Source organism: Falco biarmicus, chromosome 11 (assembly GCF_023638135.1).
Source record: "Falco biarmicus isolate bFalBia1 chromosome 11, bFalBia1.pri, whole genome shotgun sequence".
Taxonomy (NCBI): domain Eukaryota; kingdom Metazoa; phylum Chordata; class Aves; order Falconiformes; family Falconidae; genus Falco; species Falco biarmicus.
This window is the reverse complement of record NC_079298.1, coordinates 37,202,390-37,218,163: the sequence shown is the minus strand read 5'-3', so window position 1 is coordinate 37,218,163 and position 15,774 is coordinate 37,202,390. Positions and strand designations below refer to the sequence as shown.

The 15,774-nt window shown below is 37.4% G+C and overlaps 1 protein-coding gene across 12 annotated transcripts in view; it reads right to left on the bottom strand.

The window, feature by feature from the left end:
- Positions 1–281: 281 nt before the first annotated feature.
- PTPRC (protein tyrosine phosphatase receptor type C) overlaps positions 282–15,774 on the bottom strand; it is a 69,619-nt gene continuing 54,126 nt past the window's right edge. For all 12 annotated transcript variants that reach the window (XM_056355402.1, XM_056355406.1, XM_056355405.1 and 9 more), the window contains 18 exons: positions 14,978–15,086; positions 13,745–13,776; positions 12,535–12,650; positions 11,923–12,013; positions 11,755–11,831; positions 11,494–11,530; positions 10,951–11,048; positions 9,899–10,024; positions 7,879–8,036; positions 7,234–7,369; positions 6,323–6,472; positions 5,791–5,881; positions 5,305–5,438; positions 4,180–4,314; positions 3,743–3,865; positions 3,147–3,325; positions 2,343–2,478; positions 282–1,560 (listed from right to left, as the gene is read on the bottom strand). In XM_056355402.1, coding sequence (XP_056211377.1) covers positions 1,288–1,560; positions 2,343–2,478; positions 3,147–3,325; positions 3,743–3,865; positions 4,180–4,314; positions 5,305–5,438; positions 5,791–5,881; positions 6,323–6,472; positions 7,234–7,369; positions 7,879–8,036; positions 9,899–10,024; positions 10,951–11,048; positions 11,494–11,530; positions 11,755–11,831; positions 11,923–12,013; positions 12,535–12,650; positions 13,745–13,776; positions 14,978–15,086 — 2,201 coding nt within the window. In that variant the 3' untranslated portion in view covers positions 282–1,287. The remainder of the gene's footprint in view (positions 1,561–2,342; positions 2,479–3,146; positions 3,326–3,742; positions 3,866–4,179; positions 4,315–5,304; positions 5,439–5,790; positions 5,882–6,322; positions 6,473–7,233; positions 7,370–7,878; positions 8,037–9,898; positions 10,025–10,950; positions 11,049–11,493; positions 11,531–11,754; positions 11,832–11,922; positions 12,014–12,534; positions 12,651–13,744; positions 13,777–14,977; positions 15,087–15,774) is intronic.

The following is a 15,774-nucleotide window of genomic DNA, read 5'->3' as shown; positions in this document are numbered from 1 at the left end:
TTTGAGTGACTGATTGTTCCTTTAATGACTTCAAGCAAAAGAAAAATGAAGTTTCCTTCCTTTGTAATGAAAGAAACATGACACTTACCTGGGTCCACACACAGGTTTATGGGAATGAAACGATGTGTTTTCCTACTGAAACCTGTGTGTATGTCCTACTCGTGTGTGTGAAATTTCCCACTGAAATCCCACATATGGGACAGAACAAGATTTTGTGCATTTAGAAGAATATTATCAGTTCGCAGAGTCCAATAGAACAAAATAATTTCCACCTTGTCAACTATTAATTATCTTTTTTATTTGTTCTAAAAACACTAGGCTAAAAGCCAGCAAGAAATAGTAAAAATATCACAACTGTAACATACAAAACCTCAAACAAAAAGAAATACTGTACCAATAAAAATCTACAAGGTTTGGAGGAAAACTTTTAAGTATTTTCCAATTCTGAAAACAGGTCAGATGCATTCATGAAAACAGTCCCTTTAAATAAAAGTAAGCATAAGAAATAGATGTGCAAGCATGCAGAATTTTAAGCTTTATGAGTAAACAGAATGTGTTTTCTGTCAGAACCGTTGCAATCATTCAAATGCCAATCTCCAAACTCTTCTTTGAGTCTAACATTGAAATCTCAGATTAATGGATGTGGAGCAACAAGGACACCTTGAGGCAAGTCAGAAAAATGCAAAATTCCCTATTCCACATTGACATGAGAGGACTTCTAGATTCTCCATAAACCTGAATTCCTTGGAATTGCCACCTGATGCAAACGATAAGCTCTTAAAACTGTTAGGCAAAGTCCCACGTGTTCCACAGAGTAGTATTAAAGCAGTGCTTGGTCAGCACTCCTGAAATGCTAGAATATATGCTTACCAGTTGGGTTAATCTACTTGTTGATAGTTTTGAAGACAGACCTGTTTTTGCAATGCAGTATTCTTGTTATTCTGAGTTGCTTTTCTCCTCATTACAGAACTCAAAAAAAATCCTTCCCACTGCTCAGTATTACACTGTACATATTTTTAAAAGACAAAGTATAAAAATAGTGAAAAGGTTTCTGAACAAGTATTAAATGCAAATTACACAAAAATTAAACTTTCACAGTTCTTTGTCACTCTCTACAAGTTTCAAGTATTCCTTTAAATTTTTACCTTTGAAAAACTGATATAATACTAAATATTCCCCTCCTCAAAAAAAAAAAAAAAAAAGTGGGAAGAGGAAGAAATCTTACACTCTTATTTTGTTTAATATTTTTTGCACATGACAAAGCACTTTTTTTTTTTAGTATAGCTTCTAAGTTAGAACTGGAGCTGTGGGGCCATTTGTAGAGCTCTCTGTTCCCTTAGTGCTATCTGCAGCCTTAGAATCTTCACACGCTTCAGAAGGCTCATTTTCCTCTGGCGCTGGTGGTGTAAGATCAATAGTGATTAAATCAGCTTCCTGATCTTTTTTTTCTACCTCACTGCAAAATTCAACTTTATCTTCCTGCTGGCTGCTCTTCTTTACTTGTCCATTCTGTGCAGGGTAGGTGCTGGCAATGGTGTCATACAGAAATTGGTAATGTTCCTTAAGGATGAAGAGAAGAAGATAGTATGAATGGAATGCTCAGAGCCCAAGAATAAACCTATTCTTTCTCTATTTTCTTAAATTTTAGAAAGTAATATGTAGTTGAACATGCAAGACTGCATAGGAAGCAGCTTCCACAGTTTCTGGTGTGCAGAGTGTTGCTTCTATGGCTTATTCTGATTTCATGTGTACGTACTGTTTCTGTAACTGCCTGCACCAGACGTTCCAAGTTTGTCACTCAGTACCCTCTTGGTGCACAATGTACAAAAAATTTGCTTTTTACAGCACCCAAGTTGTAAACAACAGGTATTGTAAGGAGTCCAGGAAAGCCATCTAATAACCTGCCCCATCTCGTTGACACCGGTCTGGTTTGTTAGTACATGCACAGTGCATGCCGGAGACATCACTCCTCTGGAGGGATTTAACCAAAACAAGCCCAGGGCCGCCAGCCTGTGAAATGGAGTTAGCCTTCTAACTGCAGAAGGGACACTGTGCATGTGCACCCCTCAGCCAATGGCAGAACCATCAATTTATGCAATTTATAGTTTTATAATATGCCCCGTTCCACAAAGGCGTTACAGAATTGCAGCTCTGGACATCTCACAGACTCCTTCATTCTTATATAGTAGCGGCCAGTTCCCAAGTAGTGGTGACTGGCTGTGAATGTCCTGATTAGAAGTAGTGTTCCCTATGAAGAAATTATGCATAAGGTTATGAGGACATTAGTGATCATGCTAAGTAATCTCATATGTTTTTTCTGGTAATTCCTAAGATTTACTTACAAAGTTGGAGACCACTCCCAGCCTGGTACGACGAAGAGCTTTTACTACTTGGAAAACATCTATTACTTCTTCTATTTCTGCACTTTCCAAGAGGGTCATTAAAGCACAAAATACACCAGTCTGCTGTGATCCATCACTAGAAGATGATGTAAAATGTACATGTAAATTTAAAATGTAAAATCAGCAAGTCCTCTCACTAAATGTTAGATTTATTTCAAGGCCTACATAATGAATTACATTTCCAAAACATTTTTGACTAGACTGAAATTGTTACAATTGAGAATATCTGTAAGACACACACAAGACACAGTTTATCTAGAGGCTACCTGGATCTCACGTGGCCACTTAAGGGGTAAGAGAGAAATGAGAAGCTTCAGACTTACATTTCCAACAATTGTTAGCAGGATTGTCCTCTGTTTTAGATGGTATGCAAGACTATTCCTGGAAATGGTCCTAAAAAATGAGCTTTCTGTACTGGAGCAAGAGATTAACCTAAAAGCTGTAGTAGTATGCTACAAGAGCACTCTGACCTAGAATTTCTTCTCAAAATACATGTACCAGACAAGAGAAGCTAGCTCTGACCACCTACTCCATGCCCATGCTGGCCAAGGAGAAGTGTGCTCACTTTTCATGATTGCAATCCAAAAGGTCAAGCTTGAGCCATTCAAGGACTCTTCTAGGGAGAGCTGAGTCTCCAGACACATGGAAAGGCTTGGTGGAAAAGGTAGGCATCCCAAAACCGAGGTTGCTATGTACATCCAGAACTTAGAGCTAGGTTAAGGTACGTGCTGAATTCAGACCCACCGGCAGTGGATGACGAGCGGGACACTGCGGGTACTCCTGTTGTCCTCAGTGCCTGATCTGACTGGAACCTTTTGTCTGAGGTTGAAAATCATGCTAACTAAATCTTTGGGGTTTTCTGGAATATCCAAGCCACTCCACTTGTGATACTGGTATTGATATACCTTCTGTGTTTCTTTTGTCTGAAAAACAGCAGTGGAGATGTAGTCAATGTTCAGGTTAAAATAAAGATTCATATAGTACATCTATTGCAGCTGATTTGTAAAAGAAAAATTATATTCCTGAGGAACTGCATGGTGATGTAAGTTTTACTTCATGAATATGAGGTAGTAGAAATCCAAGCTTTGCTCAAAGTACAGAAGACAGCTGGCCTCCTGAGACTCCACTACCACCACCTCAGCAATCCCCTAAACAGAAATGCTGAGCTAATTCATAGCATTTATCATGACTGGCTGCTGGTCTGGAGGAGAAAAATATTTCCATTTCTTACAACAGGAGGTAAGCGCTGTGGAAACTGTTCCTTCCCTTTCTTTAGGCTAAGTTTATAATAGGGAATGAAATTTAAAACTTCCTTTTGGAATTTGCAAAGAAACTTTTACCTTCAGATGTGTAACAACAAATGCACGTATGGTATAGCTAGAACAACAGTTGACATCTGTCATTTGAACTTCTATGCCATCGTACACTTGTTTTCCTTCTCCCCAGTACTGTGCACAGAGTTCCTAAAATAGATAAAACTACAAGTCAGTGCTCCATTCAAACCTGCTTTGAATTTATCTTCCACATGCACTTACAGAATATATTGACTTTAAAGTAGTGGGAATGTCACTGTATTTTAAAGTACAGCATCATACACTTGTCCCCTCATTAGAAAGTAAATTAAGAAGGTACATAATAGGACAGATTATATTGGAAGTGCAAATTCCTCATCCTATGCAACATGCTTAAATGGAGGAAGGGAATAAGAGAGTGCAGTGCAGTGTTTTCTTTGCACATAGAGGACCCATAATGTGTCGGTGTGAAGACATGATCTCACCTGATCTCCTTCTTTCAGCTCTGTCAGCATAACAATGACTTTGACTTTTCTTTGGAAGACCATTTGCCAGAAGTCAGAGATAGTTTCCTGCAGTGGTCCCTGTGTTGCAATCATGGCTTTTGGACCCCAGTAACCCTATTAAAGAAATTTGAAGTATTTTTTTCTTAAATTCATTTGAAATGTGATTGTCAAGCAACAGAACTCATTGCCAGGTAATGAATACCCAGCAAAATAAACTAATGAACCCTTTTATTTATAGAGAAAGTATGCCTATCACATTAGGCGATGGTTTTACAGGAATTCTACGAGCCAAATGGCATTAAATTCAGTCCCCTAAACAACACTACCACTTCCAGACTGACAACAAGGTATACTCATGCCCCAGTGGATGAGATCTCACCCTGCTGTTTTCTGCAAAGCATGTTTTTAAGGGCTAAAACATTTAGTTCTACCCAGCTGTTTAATTTGACCACTAAGAAACTGAGTTTATACCACATAAGATTGGTGCACCAGTTTACACTGAGCTACCCAAAAGTAAAAATACATCTCTTCTGAATAGATATCCTAACTATCCAGCATTTTAAAAAATTCAGATAAATCAAATTTAGCTTGTCATTCCAAAAAAGTTACTTCATTAGTGACAAATAACTGCTATCCACCTTTTGGAGGTGTATATGATACCAAAAAACCTGATGGCCCCACTTTTCACTAGTAGGGTTTTGTATATGTGAATAACTAGACTTGCATTTCACTAACAGGGAAAATTTTAATGTGGATCAACTTGTAGGCAGATGCCCACTAAGAGAAATACATGAGGCCAGTCTGAATGCTAGTGGTTTGAAACAACACACACAAAAATATGTTCCTGTGTTTAGTCTCACTATTTGAGACCACACGGTTTAAGGCCATGTAAGAGAAAAAGATGATCTCATTACTGCAGCAAACTGTAGATTTTCATGATTAAAACTACAGATGGATTTGCCAATCGACTGTCAGAACTTTCTCCCTTATTCAGGTGAATCCTGTTCTATTTGTGAAGCCAGTAAGCGAGTAAGAGCTCAAGCTAGAATATTGTTTTAGCTGCGAGCTTGTGAAATACTTGCAGTGGATCCTCTCAATACATACAGTTATGAAAGAAGCATTGATGTATCTGGTTGATTCCTCACAGTCACTGTCCTCATCTGAGGAATCATCCGAATCATGTTCACCCTCCTTACTGCATTCATCTTCGTGCCTGATGGGCACCCGGTTAAAGTCATCTGCACGAGACAAAGTGTCACCGTCAGGCCATGCTGCCACTCAGGTACAGCATTGAGGGGGCTTCTGCATGTGCAGGGTGGGAAATGGATAGAAAAAGGGCAGTCCTTTCACAACAGACTGCAGAACAAAGGCCACTTTATTTGAAATAAACTCTCCCAATAATTCACACTTTTAAAAACTCATCTCTTTTTTTTAAAACACTATCAGAAGTTTCTAGTTTTACAGTATTGAGAAAGTTAATCAAATATATCTCAGTAATGTAATTTACTGTCCTCATTTTTTCAAAATTTAGTAGGTTTTCTTACAGAAGATAACAGATAAAATATGGGAAGGTTCATGGAAAATACTTACATGGAATTACATTGGCATTCCTATTTTTGCTTTTATTTTCTTCACGATTCCCAGTGTTCTGTGTCCGCCACCCTTTATAGGAAGGTAATCTCTAAAGAAAGAGGATGTTTGGTATTATGCTTGATTAAAATGGTTCCTGGGATCATTGTCCCTTCTGGACACCCACACCCAGTCTTCTTCTCCCAGCGCCTTACTTCTTAACTTTAATTATTTAAACTTTGGCCACATCTGGGCTATAATTTAAAAATGCCTGCTATACCACGTACAACAGCACGGGACATCAAGCACACAGACACAAGTAATCATTCTATGCTCCTCATCTTTGTTACAAATATTAATATCAAAAGCAGGAATAAAATTTCATTAATTTATACCTTTTTTCATAAACATAAAGAAACTGTTTCTGTGGCAGAGAAATAAGATAGCACAGAAATTATCTATTATGTCGGGTATCTCTATCTCATGACTACCGTGCAAGGCATGTTCTGATGTAAGTGCAAGGTAAGGGCACTAGAATGCAATGCTTATTTACCTGAAACTCTGCCTCCAACAGAGAAGGTTCACTCGGAGGATCTTTTCTTTTCAGATTGTTGAGGTAGGAGTGCAGCTCTGAGAGACTGACCTCTGTTTCTCCATACTGATTGTATTCCACTAGCGCTTGATGGATAAGGATGTACTGAGACTGGTGTTTCCCATTTGATGGGTTTAAAAATGAAGTTATTAATAAGTAAAAACAAAACCAACATAAGAATTATATCACTCTTTTAAACCATTGTAAGAAACTATTACTCCCATGATGTTATTAGTGTTAATAATACGAAGCACTAAATACATATGTTATATTAAATACATAAATATTAAATAAATATTAAATAGGCATTAAATACAAGTATTAAAAATCAGAGTGGCTTCCAAGTTAGACATTTTGGAGGACATTTAGTGTGTAGGATGAACGGTGTTTGGCATATAAATGTAATGTCATTCAAGAAATATGCAACTGAGATTTGAAAGGTCTGCAAAACACTTAAATAAGTCAAAAACAGGCAATGCATCAGTCCATAACTTTTATTGTACTCTCAACTCTACTGAAGACAGTACCTAAACTGTCTACCTAGACAGACAGTTTTTAGAATCTGAAAATCAAGTTTGACTATGCAAGGTCAATTTTGCATTTGTGATTTGTATGCCAAAAGCTGGATTATCAACGTAAAATGTTCTTCTTGGCTTCTTTTTTAAAGCCTAAACTTAAAAGTTGAGGTTTCTAAACCTGGAAAACTGTGTTGGAAGTTTTTCTCTCTCTTAATATTTTCCAGAGCTACATTTTGTATTAACAACTTCAACTGAATTGCAGCAAAACCCAAAACAGAACAGCGCAGTTCTGAGCAATACTGATGAAGCCCTAGCAAAGGAGAATACTAAGTGACAGGAGTTTTAGTGACATACCTCCACTTGAACCATGAGGCACCGCTGCCGACGCAGCTTCACAACATAGCCATAAACATCTACTCTGCCTTCTGCATCCAGCCCCTCCAGCATGGCATCAATTCCTATGTATGTCCCAGTGCGCCCCACGCCAGCACTGCAAAGCACAAAGGGATTTGGTTATCGAGTGGGAATGGTATCACTGACGGGAACAGTCAGTGAGAAAGCATAAGAGAAAATGTGTAACAGGACACGAAGCAACTGAAAACAGTTCTTGCTGTAAATTAATTGGCAACACAAAAAAAAAAAAAAAAAAAAAAAAAAAGATTAATTTGCATTTTAAATACCTTTCATTGAAAGTAAGGCAAATATGGCCAAAAGTGGTGATTATAGCCAGAGTAGCCCAACATTTATCTGGCTGCTTTCTGAAAGTCCAAAAGTTTGTGTATCCTCAAATTTTATCAACCCAATTATCAGATCCTTCAGAAAACTGGCCTTTTTAATGCATCTTTGTCTGCCTTACTTTCAAGTAATCAAGTCATAAAATTTAGGATTAGTCAAATACCTTTGCCAGCTCCCTTTTCTGAATAGCTTTATTTCATGTTCATATAACGTTAACAAAATTTTAATGTTAACATTAACATTAACAAAATCATATGTATTTACCTGCAATGAACCACTATTGGGCCACTAAAAAAGTTGCTGAGAGCATTAACTCTGCGTCGGAGTTTAAGAAGGAGATGTGGATCCTCAGGGACTCCATGGTCTGGCCAGCTTGTAAACTGAATATGAGTGACATCTCTTCCAGCTGTCCTTTCCTTTCCCTAGACAAAGTGAAATGTGGGGGTTTTTAATATATATACACAAAGCCAAAATCAAGTGCAGATATACAAAGCAGAAGAAAAATAAGGGCAACAGTCATCAAATGTTGAAACAGAAATTTCTCTTTCATTCAGTGTGCTGTAATGTTGTAATCCAAATGGTCTCAGGTTACAAGATTTTTCATATTCAATTTTAATTTAAAAATATCCATGAATCAGGAATACACAAGACTCCAACAGAGGACAAGCAGGAGGTTCATTGTTGCTAAAAATAAGTTTTTCTCAGGTTAGCCTATGATCCAGAGTACAATAGTCTCCCCACTCTTGGCCCGTGTATAGTTCTGCTTACTTCAAGGGGTACAGACTGGTAATTCTCTTGCATCTCCTAGGAGGAGCCTGCTGATTACAACAGATTTAAAAAGAAGAAAAAAATAAACTGCAACTCAGAGTTCTACCATTTAGAAGTAGGTACAATAAACCCTTTGATTTTTCATGAGACTGACTCTCTTAAGTCACTTGATTAAATCACGTCAGGTCTTGAGTCCTGCTTTCATATATTGCTGCTAGATTAAAAGAGAGGACATACACTTTGGTAACCATGATTATAAAAACAAAATGAGAAAGACATCTCACTGGCATTCTGTCACTGGCCAAGATTTAGCATGGCTATACAGGCCACTGCCCAGTAACGACCAAGTTCGTATTCAAAGTTGAACTATCCAGTTGTGGCACAGTTATTCACACAGTTATTTGCGATTGTTTCAGTAATTATACATCACTATTCCACCAGAACTGCAGAATCCACTTTCTCACCAGGGACCACTCTCAAATTCCACAACCAATATCAGTTTTGTCTATATTAATGTGATGTCAGCCAGAGAGCAGACAGCTCTCAAAATATCAGCTCTCAACCTGCAGCAGTCTCTTAGTTCTAAGGTCAGATTCTTGTAGTCACAGAGCAGTGTCTTTGTTAATAGTTAATTCTTAACATCCCGATGTTCTTACTGTCTTCGTGTGAAGTTACAACTTCCTTTTAATCAGACTACTTCCTGAGAAAATTTTAATGCCACATGAGACAGCAGAATGGGAATTTCCAGCCGTAGTCATGGATCAAGATGGGTGGAGTCTGTCACAACCATTTTGCTGAAGATCCCTCAGCAGATTTACTCTTCGAGTCTCAATGCTTTTAGCTACGACTTACGCCCCATTTACCCTCACTGAAATACTTTCTCAAAAGGCCTGTGAGGAACATTTGGCCTTAAATGGCCAGTTTTGTTCTCAATTACACACAGAGCAACTAATGATATTTCAGATGTATAAAAGACAGCAATTAACCAGCCTTAATGATTCTACATGTAGCCAAATGATAATTTAAAAAAAACACTTATGTTTATAAATGCACTTGAGATTGCCCGAATTTGTAATTGTCCCACCGTACAATTACCATGAGGGTAGGTAATGTCACTCTATGATTCACATTGACTTTACTTGCAGAAGGTTATGCTGAGATACACACAAACCAGTAACATTTCTGTGTTAAAGAACAAGCTGAACATCTAAGGAAATCACCATGTGTGAAGTTCTCCGTACTTAACAGCATATTAACAGTTTCCTCCTAAATGTATATTCCAGAGTACAAAGAAAAATACATTCTAAGTTGGGAAATATATTTCTAACTCACATTTCTTGTAAGGAATGACACCTACAGCTAAGAAGTTTTCTCCTAAGCTGTAATACTGCACAGGGAAAAACAGCAGTGCTTCTCCCATTGATAACTGACTCTTCTTTTAAAAGGATCTCTCAACGACGCTTACAGACTTGAATAGCCCAGTTCCAGTCAGCCTTACACTTTTGAATCAACTTACGTTTGTGATGTGTAGTTTTTGAATGACATAGTCTGGACACGTTTTACTTTCATTGATCTTCACGATGATGTCCCCATACATTGCAGATCCATTCTCCATTGATGGCCAGTACTGGGCACATTTGTTCTGTGAAGATATGAAGTTAGGTGAGTAGCATGACGTAAAGTGGCAGAGATCTGAGAGCTACAAGTCTGATTTAAAATAGATGGCAACTCAGTATAGTTTTACCAACTTCTGACAGGTCTTGTACTCCCCTGAAAAGGCTGTCACTGCTTAGGATGCCAGTGCCAAGTAATTCCAAATATCCAACAGTTCAGGTCTCTGACCTGAAATTTATGCCCATGGAATTTAGCTTTGAATATAAAGTGGGGAAAAAATCCTGTACACAAGCTGAAAAAGTGAACAGCTACTGCTGCTGTTGCCTGAAGGCTGTAGAAAAGTTTGTGGCTACTTCTATGGCTTTTCAGTCTTCGGTGAGGGATGTTGGCCCTGCCTGCCTATAGCATCAACTTGGGGATGCTGTAAATCTGCATGCTACCAACATTTTCACCTTTAAAAGCAGTTAAAACAGCAGTTCCTCTTCTTTCTGCTGTATCTGGAATAAGGAATAAAAGCAAGCCAGAAGCATCTAGAAGCATGCAGTTGAAGGTAGGGCAAAGACAACAGATAAAAAAAATATTCTGTCTAGGATTTACTGAGGGCATTGCCAGGATATCAAAAGATAATACATAGGAGAAAAATACAAATGATATCTTTTATGACAGGTCTGTGAGGAGCTAGAATTCTACCTTGAGCCCTTTTCTGGATTTATTAGCTATAGTTTGGAAGCTGTCTGTCTGCTACTTATAGCTGTGACTAAAGTGACATTTTCTGATGAGACTGGTAATTCCATAGGGCAACACTGCTTTGATATGCTTTCCTACATAGGTTTTGCCACAAGAGAACAGCAAAGAATGAATACAAAGTACTAAGAAGAAAATGTAGTTCACCAGAGCACAGCAACTCATTCTGTTTTCAGATAAAAGAAGGATGGAAAGATGGATATTTCTCACCCTCTTTCCTTCCTCACAGCGAGTCACCATGACAATAATTGTTGCCTTCTGTTCCCAGATCATCCTCCAGAAATCATCCATGGTTTCATCCTTGGGGCCTAGCAGGAAATGTTTTAAGAGAGTTTTTCAGAAAAACTACATGAAAAAAAAAAACAAAAAACCTTGCCTTCTTGACTCGCTTAGCCACACAGTCTGAAAACCTAACCAGAGATCATGCAAAGAATAGCCACAGACTTGATTTCATTATGACTGCTGCCATTATGCTACAACATTTTAAAAGTCTCATATATAACTTCAGTGCATAGCTGTGAAATCTGAAAACTTTTGGTGTAAAACTATACATCATGAGAAATCTGTCTTTGAAGTACAATTTATTTATCTTAACAAAATGTCTTAAGCAAAAATTCATTGGCAACTTCTTCCTATTAGATATCAGAATTTCAGATTTTCAATTTTTCTTTAAATTTACTAATACTTTTTTACTATTTTTTAACAAAAAATGGATTAATAAAGAAAGCATATTCTTTTAATGTTAAAAAATACCTTGTGCAGCAATGTATTTTCTTGGTTCTTTGAAGCCCTGTAAGAAAGTATAACATTATCAATGCACAGAAAGGAAGCATGATCAATTCAAAAGATTTGCCACTTTCAAAATAGATTCGATATCCAACAGTCCAATAATGCCAAATACATTATAAAGATGGAAAAAACTCAAATGGAAATCCTCAAATGAGTTCATGAAATGTACAGACTACAGAATTTCTTCATAGCACCTAAGACTTTTTTTAAGAATAAGTCACTCACATCAATATAACTTGCATTGATATAGTCTGATCCTGGGTCTCCTGGGATCTCCGAGAGCTCAACACGGTTATGATCATCTGTTTAAGTCATTTAAAACAAAATAATTATCTCAAGGCACTGAGAAAAAAAATACTTACAAAACATGCAAAAGTTGTAACAAATACTCACATGGAAGGATATCAATGTAGCGGTTCTTGTTCTGATTATGGCTTTTTTTGGCCTCCTTTATTGAAAATTTAGTGAAAACTCTAGGAATACTCTGTAAAATACAATGTTTCTTTACTGGGTAAGCATATTGCTAAAATAGCTTCTACTTATAGTCAAATGTGTATGGAAGAAATTTGGTACTCCCGAGTCTGGAAGGTAAAATTCTGTTTCATATGCCAGTACTTCACATATTTATCTAAAATCAACAATTTATTTTCCCTTAATATAAATAATGTATATATATCCACAACTATATATTTTTATATCCTCATGGCTATGCAGTAAGAGAAAGTATTAAGATGTACTTTAGAATGAGAAGTATTTAAACTGTATTTTACACTTCTGCTGAAAACCACCTTCAGGAAAAAAAGTGCCATGATCTTATAATGAGGAAAGGTTGGTAGCAAAATTAACTGAAACCTATTCGCTCTTAGATGGGAATTAACTCAGTTTCTTAGATTCTTATTATTTTATATACTTATAACCAGTGCATACACTTCACACAACTCTTGAACAGAATTATTCCAACCACCTGGCTACAAATCTGTGGTATATTTTAAGCCAAAACCAAACCTGAAATTCATCCAAGAAAAGTCTTCCTTCATCAGCAATCTTCCTCTTGTACATGTCCAGCAGTTGCTCCGAAGGTATTGGCTCGATGTTCAGAAGTTGCCTGTCATCATCTTTAACTGTGTAAATACGTTGAACATTTATTGCTACTGTCTTTGAAAATGTAGATTGCATTTCAATAAATGTGATTCTCAAACTGTCAGATAAATTAACAAAAGGACAACCTCTTTAGCAAAGCATGTTTAGTTTTCAAAACAATGGTGTTGCCTAAGGCAGGTTGAGCAAACGGGCCCTGGGCAGAGCAGAACCTGTTCACCTCTGCCACCCCACTGGATGAGGAGGAGGCTACCCACAAGGACATTGCATCAACAGCATTTCTGTACAAGGTGGGGACTGTCACGTCCAGATCACCACAACAGCCCCAACATCCACAACAGTTCATGGCCTTGCCCTCTGCTTCAGTTCTGGTCATCTATCGTCAGCGGTAAAACAGATTACTGTGCAATCAACCTACAAATGTAACAACATGTGGTGCCTACTTTTACAAATTTCTCCAAATTATTCTCTGAGTTGCAATAATCTGTATTATCTTTAATGATAAAGTAATGACTGAACAAGATCTAACATCTCTAACTGGACATTTATTCATTTTTAATTTACACTGAAAAGATATTTTTTTTAACAATCATGTGTCAAAGCAAATGGATTTGAATATTAACACAACTTCTCATTTAATGTTGTTAATTTCTGTGGGCTCAAATGACATAAATTATTTCATTCTTGAAGTTTCCTGGTATCGACTGATTCTGCCTTTCTTCATAGGCTTTGAAATTTTGCAGTAAAAACTGACTGGCTTATGTTTAAATTCTTGCTTTGAAAAAGGTGCACAGGAAAGGCAAATTCTGGTTGAAGCTGTATTTGATTCTGGACTTACTCTTAGGGCTAAACATACCACAACTATTATCTAGGATAATAAAATTTGGGTTGTAATTAAATAATAAACAAGAGTTTTTGAAGTACTGATAAACTTTCAACTCATTTAAGTATAAATACTTCTGCTATGTATTTTCTGAAGTATTTTTTCCTCCAAATGAGGTGTTATCCTGTTGATATCTATAATTTATTTATACGACCTAGAACGTAAATAATCCAAAGATGGCAGCTAGACATGTGACATTTTATTTCCACTTGCTAAATATATAAAGATACTTACTTGCAACAAGGTTCACGCCTTCAGAAGAATTGCTGTAGGAAACAAAAACATCTGTAAAAGCCTTGCCTAGTAAGACATATAGATGATAATGAGTTAAGCAGTTTGGTATGTGAACACCAAGACCATTTATAATCAGCAGCTGCATTACAAGCTCTCTGTGAAATTAGTACAAGAGGGCTACAACTGGGACTTAGAGGCCCAACGCAGAGGTGGTTGGAAGCCTTGTCCTCCTACTCTGAGTGTTATTGAGGGGGAGAAACAAGAGAACCACATCAAACAGCTTTACTGCTTGCACAACTTTGTCCATATTACCTGCAGCAAATACCTTTAGTTTCTTCACTGGAGTGCCTGCTCACACCATCTTTGTTTCTCTTGCTAAATAAGTGACAAAAAGCTAACATATACATAAAATACAATGAAATTGAGTTTAATTGCTAAGTAGCCAAGAACAAGCCAGACTCTCTGGAGCTGTACAAGCAAAAATTAGCTTTGCTTCCTTAAGCATAGAAGTTTCCATCTGAGCAAGAGCAGCTCCCTGTCCCGCTAAGGGACAGAACAGGGCAGGGAACAGGGCTGGAAGACACAAGTCCCCAAGTTGTGCTGTTGCCGGAGGGCTGACGTGTTTCTGAAGAAACTGCCCTAACTGCTCTGTCTCTACCAGCAGCAAATGTCCCCTCACACGTTGCACCACCTCCTTCACAGCAATAGCAGCAATTATCCTGGTCTTCCAGTGCTCTGGCAGCCATCAGGGAAGGCAGTGCCCACTCTTCTGCCAGCATCCACTGTCCTGCAGACCTGCCAAGGCACCTAGAGATGACTATAATAAACAAAGCCTCCCTGAGATATTGGTTTGGGTGAACAGACATTTGGAAGTGTTCCAAGAAAGTGTGTATTATTTTCACTACTTTAAATTTAAATAATGGAGGAAAAGGTTTCTGACATTTGTGAACGTTTTTTCACAAAACTAGTGACGAGACATTTTGTTCCAGCAGATGGGCTCTTCTGTGCCCTAAGAATGAGTATAGCAGAGAGATTTGAAATCTTTCATTGCATTTGCATTGGCAGACAAACCACTAAAACTTGAGTTCCTTTTGAAAGGATTAAAAGGTAAAAGGATGTCTTTTGTAACTTGTAAACTTGTAAAATTTTTGCTTTACCCATTGGGAAATCTTGTGGAAAAACAGAAAGCCTCCTCTCCCCACCCACCTGCTTTACATGAAACATGAAGCTTACCTAAGCTTTTTCTTGTGAAGTTCATAGATTTTGTACAGAACCAGTAGTAAAGCAATTGATGTCAGAACAATCAAGAATGCTAAGAATATAATCAGGGCTCTAGAATTATCTAGCAACAGAAAAAAGAATACATTTATTATTTCTTGAAAGCATAATTAATGGAATTTCAAAATTACATTTTTTTCCTTTTTTAAAAAGATCTGTATATTTCCTAGAATCAAGACACACTGACTTTTTTGTGAAAAAAATAATTAAATAGTTTTCAGATTTTAGTGTAAGTTTGTTATTCCAAAGTGCCAAAAACTTTTAAGCTCACAGAAAAGGAAGGAACTTCATTTCTTCATTAGTAAAACTGTCACTTAAACTCTCTACGTCCATTGTCACAATGCTACAACTCACTCATTGGTTTGGCATTACCGCACCTGCCTCCCGCTCTGTGTGAGCGGTACACCTGAGCGGAGCTCTCAGCTGCTCCTCATCTGGGAGCTGGAACCCCGGACAAGTCACAGATGTTCAGTTCCTGAAATGCAGGCTCTGAACACAGGGAAACACTCCTGAAGTGAACACTTTAATTTAGAGACATGAATTTCTAGTTGCATTCAAATGTTTCCTGAAGAAACCACAGCTGTGTAATAATTCTGAATTACAGTCAATGACTTGTCAACACGATCTGTTACATTAATGCTGCATGAGGATATTGTTTTTTTCAAATGCAGATCAACTATTTACTATAAAAGGCAGTTTGGATTTTTAGTTAGGAGCAATTGTAGTGGAAGTCACAGTTTACACTATTACTC